The following is a 9888-nucleotide window of genomic DNA, read 5'->3' as shown; positions in this document are numbered from 1 at the left end:
TTCAGTGACCATATGCTATCTATAACCACAAAGAGTACAAGCTGTGGTGCTGGGTGTTTTGCTGTATGCTGTGGAAACTTGGCCTGTGAAGCAGAAGGAGGTATCTACTTTAGAGACATTTCACCATATGTTGTTTAAGAACATTATTAGGTATCTCGTGAACTTTGTGCAGATTTCTCAGCACATTAGCAATTAAGAAGTCAGAAGTAGGGCTGTACCTTTGACAGATATGATTTCCTGCAGAAGGCTGCGTTGGTTAGGTCACATTGCTAGGATGAGTGATGATCATCCCAAGCAGTATGAGCTGTTTGGGTGGCTGCCCCAACATCGTCCACCACATGGGGCAAAGCATTTGACAAGATTTAAGAACTTTTCATATTGATGAGGCAGGCTGGTATGTATTGACACAAGGTTCTTCTATAAGTACTTCAACACGAGAAGGTAGGTTTTATTGTGATGGATGCTAGTGCAGTTTTAGTAGATCCCAAGATAAAGCCAGGCACAGTTGCAGCAGCATTAGATCACGTCATGCAGTTGGCAATGTGAGTGCTCCAGTTGCCTGTTCTCATTGTCAACAAACGTTTCAAAGACTTCAGGATATGGCAAGGCTCAAGTGCTCTAGAACTAGAAGGCTATGAAGATTATCAACTCAGTCTGCCGGACATCATCTTATGGTGGTCTGCAATCCAGGTCCATGTCCAGGTGAGAGAGTGTATGTGTGTGGTGTGTGTGTGTGTGTAGTGTGTGCGTGCGTGTAGTGTGTGTGTAGTGTAGTGTAGTAGTTGTGTGTGTGTATGTGTAATGTGGATGTGTTGTGGTGTAATGAGTGTGTGTAGTGTGTGTGTGAGAGAGAGAGCGAGCTATACTATATCATTATGCCAAAATATTATTATTGAAGAAGCACTCACTTTTCATTGGCATAATCTGATGTTAAACAGCTGCACTAAGGCTTAAAAGGTGTACAGCACCATGCATGCTGTATCCTGAATTTTCACAAATTCCACAATGATTGCCACCATTGGTCATCATGTCAGTTTATTGACCATTGACTATTCCCCTTCTACAGTGGGTTGCCTCTTACTTTACACCACTGCCAGGGAGTTGAAGGTTTAATCTTAAAATCTTGTCTCATTGTAAACTTTAAAAAGAGATGAGAAGCCATTGTTCAAAATGTTTGCAGAAAGGGATTAATGTACATTGCTGTATCATAAAAAAATAAAACATGTGTAGTAGAAATGTATGCTACAGTTCTAATCTAAAGTTTCTATGGCATGAATCCCTGGACCACATTGAAGTGAGTTCTGAGTTGTTACATATTATCATAAAATCAGTAATATATTGTCTAGAGAAACTGTAACTGCCACAAGAAAACAGTTTTCTATTGTAAAATTTCTTCTTCAGTGTTGTATTGCGGGAATCTTGTAGTTTACCTGTGGAGGCATTGATGTGTTCTACTTTGATGTGACATGTTGTGAGTTTTGGAGAGTTTTCTATAAGAGCAGTAACACCATCACCAGTCACTGATTGCACCTCCATTACTACATGTACCAGTCCACCATGAGCAGATATGGACTCCATAAAAGTTTCTGGAATATCAACAAGCTTCATTTTGAAGTGTACCTTCTCCAAGTTGCAATTCAGTACTGGTACACCTGAAAAATCAAATCTGTCACTTGAATAAATAAAGAATTTGAGCTGCGCACAACCACTGACAACGTCCCTTATAGCAGTGGAACAGGTAGAAGTTATTGCAAACAAGTGGACAAGTGATGGAAATTGGGACAATAACAAACAGTCTCCAACTTTACGAACTTTTCTACAATCATCACAACATGTAAACTCTAATGCTTTCAAATTTGAACATTTTTGATACAAACTAACAATCATTTTCTTGTTTTGCTCATCTATTTGACAAGGAAACAGAACACATGCATCAACGGTTAGATAGATCAGCTTCAATTTGACCAAAATTTCCCACAACTGAACTTGACTTTCCACATCTTTAGCTGAAATAAACAATAAATTTAGTCCTCCTAGATTCTGACAGCAAGCAGCAATCACACGCAAACCTTGTAAACTCTTCAAACAGTCTGTGTTGTACTTCAAGTTCAGTTCCAACAAGTTATGACAAGCTGTGGCTAGTTGTTCTAAGTGTCCAGACTGTAACTGACTATGGGAAGCATCAAAATGAGTTATGAAAGCGAGGCTGTCAATATTACTGTTTAAATCACTTCTTTGAATTGTGGTATCAAAACCATATAGATCTTCGTAGACTGTTGTTGCCTTATGTTGTGTCTTTCTCCCACAGGCATATGTACAGTTGGTCAGCAATAACAGGTCCACTCCCAATCCTAACAACCCGTATGTACTGGCCCTTATAAATGGTAGAGTACATGACTGGCCAAACTGCAACTGAAAATCTGGTAGTGATGATGATAGATTCATGGGAACTTTGTAACGTCCATACACTTTAAAGTAACTGACATGAGCAGTGGATGAATTACTATTCAAGGACAACCATAGTTCTCTTAAATTTGTAGTTCGAAAATATTTGGTACTGATAATGTTCAGTGCACTGGGAGTGAATCCTTTTGCTGCCCACTCAGTTAGTACTTCAGTAAAGTGTAACTCCTCCATTATGATGGTAAGTTCCTTTAGTCTATTACAAATCACCAATAGCGGACCAATTCCACCTGTCCACAGTACATTCAAAACCTGCAAATTCCCCATAGATCGTATGGCCTTTTCCAATTGGTCACAGCTTAATTTACTTTTTGTTGATAAACGAAGTTCTACGAGGTTACTACAATGTCGCAATATGGCTAACTTGGAAGGTGTCACGTGATGAGGGAATGAAAGTCGTTGTACATACTGCCCACAAGACTCCAACGCACCCTTCACACAACGCTCTTCCCGAGTGTTGAAATCTGGCCAAATGAGCTCTCTCCACAACGACGGGGTTTCGCAAACACTTCGCAATCTTCTTGAAACGTATCGAAGATTTACTAAGTCATGTGTGGTCAAAAATGAGACAATATGAACTAACAACTCTATGGGAAGGGATAAAAAGCTGTTCAGATGCTCTGTAAACTTGTTGCCAATGCTGTTGTCCATGTTCTCTTATAGTTCTCTGCCACGCCCGGCGGATCGACTCTAATTATTGCTCATTTATCATCACATGCATATCATTACTTCACAAATATCATAGATATTATAGTATGACAATATTTCAAAAGGGAGACTGAAGCTGTTCCGCTCAGCCATGTACACAACATACACGCAAACAATATAATTAGCTATTTAGCTATATATGCATAAACCTCAGTAACTATTTTGAAGTTGAGTAGCTAGGCTAGCTAGCTAAATGTTGTTGTGCCATGTAAAGCTGTTGACTAAGCATTCTACAATGTAGCTCCACCATAATTAGTGTTATCTCAGTGTGCATATGCATGTCACAAACGATTTCTCCTCACATGTCTGTTGGCATACTCAAACATCAATCAGTATTATGGGTGGAATTGCATGACTTATGCAAAATAGATGAATCGATACAAAAAGAAATATAGCTACTTGGAACGAAGTCTCTCTAGCTACCAGTGATCACATTAGTGACTGCACACATAACATCACATAATTATAGTCAGGAGATACTGAGTGTGAAACTGTTTTTGGTGGAGGCTCAGGTGTATGCAAACTGACTGTAGTTAGATTGAATGGTAAAGCAAGTATAGTGGACCATTTACAAAACAATGAAATGCACAGTTAACTGGATTTTAAGGAACTGTTAGTCTGACAAATTGCCTTATACAACTATATACTACTATTCTATAGTGTAGTTTGCATATATTTCAGACTGATCTTTACAAGTAGCCCAATTGTGCAACCTCCAGCTGCAGTTTATCAGTAACTGTCTTTTCAAATTTCAAAGCTTCATTTAAACGATTTTAGCTATATTGTTTTTATTTATTGCCGGTGTTGTACATGTGCAGCTATATTTGTCTGTTTCATGATTTTCAATTTGTTTTGTGTCTTATTGTAGCTAGCTATAGGGCACCGCTGACTTGAAAGAAGCAGTTGTTTTAGTTTTCCATTGCATCTAATGATAAAGTCACTTCATCGGACAAAAATTTCATTCCATTTATCCTATACTTACAGACATGGAGAAAAGATATGACAGTGTTTCATGCATGTTAATGATTCTAATTAATGCCACACTACAACATATAGGTACACGTGTGCACATTATATACATGTGACTGTTAACATAATTATAGTACATCCCTATAACATCCTTTACATGACAACAACAAATAAAAGTCATCATCACTTCTCATTGCAACTAAAAAGTAACTACAAATTAAATTCATTGTACAATTCAAATAATGGATCACTAAAAACTAGTTACAGTAGCTATACATAGCTAGTATGAGCTATGTAAAACTCATTAATGGTTAATGTAGTCCTTAAACTGGTTTGGTGGTTTTGAAACTCAGCCGGTTTTCAAAACCACATGTTCAGAGTACTAGGTTCATTCCAGGCTGTTCTGTATTCTTGTCAGGTTGTTCGCTTGTTGAATTTCGGTATTTTCAATTCATCTTTAGCACCCTTTTCTGCTGTGATGGTAGTTTCTGTTGGCCTTGTTTTTGGTTTCTTCTGCATACCTGACTTGTCCATTGGCTGCTCTGACTATAGAAGTTTCAGCACTAACTTTCTTTTTTAAGACTGTGGCCCTCTTTGCCGGATTGATACAGGTACTTAACTGGCAAAATGCAGACAGTTTGTCCAACTGCAAGGGTTGGAGGTTTCTTTACTGCTATCACAATCACACTCTGTAGCTTTGACACAAACACAAACAAGAAACAACAGTGGACCCGAGCACTACGTTGAGGGATCCTACCCCTCACAGTTGTCCCAAAAGATACTCTTTAACCTGTTGAAGGTGATTAGAAAGATAGTTAGTAAATCATGTAAGTTCATTTCCAAGCACACCCAGCGTATTAATTGCAATGCAGTGAATCAAAAAGACTAAAACATTATACACACAGTTTTCCCCACACAGTCTATAGCTAGCACAATAATATCCATGCTGTAAAGAAGAATCTGTTTGTAAATGCCGATGCACCTTGAAAGGGACATAAATGTGGATTTGTTTCAAGGTATCAATCTAATTGATTTACCACATTTTTCCAAGAGTTAATAATATAGAGATCTAGAGGGAGGGACTCTTGGTTTTAGTAATGACTGGGCATGGAACTACAGAAATTGGGTGGTAATTAGAAGGATGGTCCTGCCTTATGCACAGCATGTAACATTGCACTGTTTGAATTCTAATTGGAAAGCTACAGCCACTTCATTCATAGAAAGATATTGTAGAGCTTAGTCAATGGTTCAGATACAACCTCAACTCCTTCCAGAAAGGCTCCAGATACTTGTTGAGGATAATAAGTGTGACCTTAAATGAAGTCAATGAACTAAAACAGGATGGTACTGAACCTGGTTGATGTTCATCTGACACAGAAACCGTACATACATACATACATACTAAAGAAATCATTCAGAGAATCAGGTTTGAAATAAGTTGCACTCATAGGAGGTTTGCATCATCCTATGATATCATTAATACTAGACCACAATATTATCCATGGAATGAATGTGGATCACTTGTCCAATAGTGAACATAGATGATCCAGCTCGGATTCATGAATAGATGACTTTTAAGATTTTGTAAACATTGATATCATTTGGATATGATGTATCCAGCTAGCACAGTGTTTGGCATGTTGTTATTAACACTTTACAGTGACCAGCACTGAAGGTCTACAACAACATGTGCTGCAGCCTTAGGATTACCTAACCTGGTTTCAAGGACTTAGACTTAATGACTTATACAGTAGCTGGAAAGGTGTAACAGAAAAGGGGCCAAAGTAAGGAAAAAAAATCCCTCCAGCCCCAGGAATCGAACTGCAGGTCACCCAATGTGTTTTTCCTTGATGGCTAATAGCAGATCATCAGTACATGAGCCAAACAGTTGGCCATTTAGTTGACTGTTGTGAACATTTACTTGCTTTAAAAGGGTGTGCTGGTTGTGAAAATGATTTTGAAAAATACCACTTTCTCAATCACATGCATACGTATCTCATTGCTTTGATTTTAGACTACATATGATCATCTTTAGTCAAGTGATGTCCAGTCATATACAGAGTAGAGCAGGCCCTTCAGACATGAACTTGATACATAACTGGATTTGCTCGGTGTGTTGCTGATTGGCTCACAACAAAGAGTCAGTGGTAATACTTTTTAAGTTTATAGTGTCTTGAAGCAAATTTCATCCACTAAATTCCTAGGACTATACATAGGTCACCATTAACATGTTAACTTGACAAATAATATTGATTATGTGTTTTAAAGAATAAGGGGAAGGTGTCATGTTTTGCCTAACACCTTGTACAGGCTAACGTGCTAACTAGTGCTAACCTTTTTGCTTTACAGATAATATTACAATAAATAAACAAGTCAACGTGCTACCACTGTTACAGTTCCCTGCTATCTGTCTTGGTGTTTGACAATGGTAAGGAACACTACAAGGTAGAAGAGATCACATGAGCTAACTATACACATCACCATTACCATCTTCCAGGGTACTCCTCTTTATACCCCAATCTGTTATTCCCAATTGTATCTTCACTGAATTTAGTAGTGTGAATAGTTTACTGACTACAAGTTTTTCCTTGTCTATCTTGTAAGACATCTTGTCTGTACAGAATAAACACACACTGTTTATCATTACAATACTACAAAATGTGGCATATATAAAATCATGAATACATGTGTAGTGTAACATGTCTGTCTGTGTGTATATAAAGTGAACCAGGTAGATTGATTAGAGGATTAAGCTGGGAATGGGAAGGTCTCTGATCTGATTCAAATATTAGCTGCTGCTGCTGCTGCTACTATTGTTGTTTCCTTCCTCAACAAACTACATGCCCACCTATTTGTTCTAGTACATTTGGTACATTGATGAGACACAAACTAGAGTGTAGAAAATTCCAACAGCTCACTTCTCAGTAGGTGATACTTGACACCCTCATAGTACACTAGAGCTTAGTACTAGTTTGGTAGATTTAAGGTTGGACCCGGAAAAAATTCGAAGAAAGCTGATTTTGCTATCATTAGAAAGCAAATTTTTCATAGAATAACATATCCAAAATCCCCTAAAATCCACTTTGGGGAAAAATTTTATGGCCAATTTAGTATTGAGGCATACAGTATATATGCGACTGGATTTAGGAAAGTGGATCTTCCACACATATCCAATTTACCAACTTTGACAACTCATAACTTCAGATTGGAAAATGGTATTGACTTGAACTTTGATCAGTAGTGAGCACCAGCATCACTTATTAGTTGCGCAGAAAATTTCAGGTTGATATTCACCTTGTACACTAAGGTGTGGTTTCTTTATTAAATGCATTTAGTATAGACCTATTTTTGCAAATTTGGTCATTTGTGGCTAATAACAAAAATACATATTATTCTTAAAATATTTTCTCATAAGAAATCCATTGCAATCAATATTAGCTGTATGAAATAAGGATAAGACTAGTTATAGAAATAAAAAAGGTTCCTATCATGTAAGTTCTGAACAAATATATTTGTCACGATTATTGTAAACAGTTTCTTCAGCACTTCTGCAACTCTCTTCCCTGCAACTGCCACATGCTGCAACATACTTTAATCCATGATTACACTGAGAGCATAATATTGCTACCACATGGACTTGCAGTAGAAAGCTTGCATTTATATTGTACAAATTTAAGTTGTTAAGACTTCTGGTGCTAGTCCCATGTCTGTTATCATCAGTTGCATACAGCCTCAATCCTTCTAGTTTCCAGCTCCATTATGGTAATGGATCAAGTTAGTCATTAAGTTCCTTCTAATGAATAACTTGTAGATGCACATACAAGTTGTGAAAGTGCGTTGTTCTTGCAATCATTTGCACATCATTTTCTTCTTGATTAGGCCAACTTTACCCCTTTCAAATGTCGCAGATGTTGTATCACAGCCACTCCATGCAAGCATGCGAAAAGAGAAGATGTAATTATGACATTACAATAGGACCTATGTGCCCAATAATGTCATCAATTTTCCAATACTCAAGCGTTTCCCAACCTCTGAAAGAAATATATACTTGCTATGCTCTGGTACACCATGCAGGAGGACAAGAACAGTGTCATCAGCTACAACACACTTTACTTCCTTCAATTGCATATTGAAGTACACATTGAGCGATCAGTGTGTCAGTATCCAAATTACTCTGATGTCCAACCTGGCCATCATCTCTCAGATATTGGACAATCAATTGATGTTTGCTCTTTTCATTTGCAAGAAAACTTCCTGGCTTTTGTATGTTTCCATAGATTCTTGACTGAATATCTGCACCTGCACGTACGTACCATAAACATACCTGGGGATGCTGCCAGCCCTACACACTGATTGCACACACGGAGATTCTGACATACTGATGGTCCAATGCGCACTTCAATTTTGCAATTGAAAGAAGTAGAGTGAATGTTGTAGCTGATGACAACAATGAAGTTCTTGTGCTACTGGTGCACGCTGGAAGCAGAACATGACAAGTACATATCTCTTTTCATTCAGAGGTTGTAAAGCATTTGAAGATCTGGAAAAATGATGACGTTATTGGGCACATATTTAGGTCCTCTTTTCACATGCCTGGGTGGCTGTGATACAATGTCCGCAACATTTGAATAGGTAAAGTCAGCAATCAAATGATGTACAAACAATTGAAAAGTTAATGATGGATTATATAATGTAACAATTGCACATGTTGAAAAAGTTGGAGTTTGATGGGAATCAGTCTGATTTAGTCTCAGGTATACAAAACAAAGTACATGGAAATGGCATCAGAAAGTTATTACACATGTGAGCTGTGAAAGTGTGCTAACCCTTGCAGTTGGATGGAGCTTTCAGGATCAATGGTTTTAGCTGATACAAGAAGTTATTCATTGGAGGGAACTTAATATGGGGCTGGAAACTAGAAGGACTAAGGCTGCAACCGATGATGATAGACATGGGACCAGTCTCATAGATTATATAATTAATTTTGTACAATATATATTCCAGCTTTCTATTGCAAATCCATGTGGTAGCGATATTATGCTCTTGTTGCAAACATGGATTATTAGTATGTTGCAAAATGTGGAAGAGTGAGTTGCAGAAGTACTAAGGAAACTGTTTCTTGTGAAAAAATAATTTAAGCATAGCACATTTTTGTTGGTCACAAATGATCAGATTTGCAAAAATGGGTCTGCAAATACATCTGATTGAGAAACTACAACTTAGTGTTCAAGTTGAATATCAATCTGAAATTTTCTCCACCTAATAAGTGATGTTGGTGCTCACTACTGATCAAATTTCAAGTCAATACCATTTTTCAAACTGAAGTTATGAGTTGTCAAAGTTGGTAAATTGGATATGCATGAAAGATCCACTTTCCTGAATCCAGTCATATATGCCTCAATACTAAATTGGCTATAAAAAAATTTCCCCGAGGTGGATTTTAGGGGATTTTGGATATGTTATTCTATGAAAAATTTGCTTTCTAATGATACCAAATTCAGCTTTCTTCGAATTTTTTCTGGGTTCACCCCTTTTTTCGGTTATATCTACTGGACTATACATGTCATATCTTATAGCACTTGTTGGGTAGGCATTACCATGTATAGTTAAGACATACGTGTTGTGTGTATATAGCTAACATGTGTGGTAGCGCATAATCATGGTACAAGCAGACTATCACCAGACATGACCGCTTGGACCAAAAATGTATCACAGTAACGCATAAGCTATCTACTACAAGCTTTAAGT

General features: G+C 37.5%; 2 protein-coding genes across 3 annotated transcripts in view; both read right to left on the bottom strand.

The window, feature by feature from the left end:
• Window positions 1-991: 991 nt before the first annotated feature.
• On the bottom strand, window positions 992-3239 carry LOC136254346 (uncharacterized). The gene has a single exon (XM_066047026.1). The coding sequence runs from the start codon at window positions 3112-3114 to the stop codon at window positions 1243-1245; it is 1872 nt and encodes a 623-aa protein (XP_065903098.1). The 5' UTR covers window positions 3115-3239; the 3' UTR covers window positions 992-1242.
• Window positions 3240-4188: 949 nt separating this feature from the next.
• The window catches only part of LOC136252635 (ABC transporter A family member 9-like), a 23453-nt gene continuing 17753 nt past the window's right edge, over window positions 4189-9888 (bottom strand). For both annotated transcript variants that reach the window (XM_066045154.1, XM_066045155.1), the window contains exons 30-31: window positions 6628-6753; window positions 4189-6578 (exon numbers count right to left, since the gene is read on the bottom strand). In XM_066045154.1, the coding sequence (XP_065901226.1) occupies window positions 6544-6578; window positions 6628-6753 (161 nt within the window). In that variant the 3' untranslated portion in view covers window positions 4189-6543. The remainder of the gene's footprint in view (window positions 6579-6627; window positions 6754-9888) is intronic.

Source organism: Dysidea avara, chromosome 4, assembly GCF_963678975.1.
Source record: "Dysidea avara chromosome 4, odDysAvar1.4, whole genome shotgun sequence".
Lineage (NCBI taxonomy): Eukaryota > Metazoa > Porifera > Demospongiae > Dictyoceratida > Dysideidae > Dysidea > Dysidea avara.
This window is presented reverse-complemented; position numbering and strand designations above follow the sequence as displayed.

Bases quoted from the DNA above. Each gene is read 5' to 3' on its own strand.
- LOC136254346 (XM_066047026.1), bottom strand. From the start codon at position 3,114: ATGGACAACAGCATTGGCAACAAGTTTACAGAGCATCTGAACAGCTTT.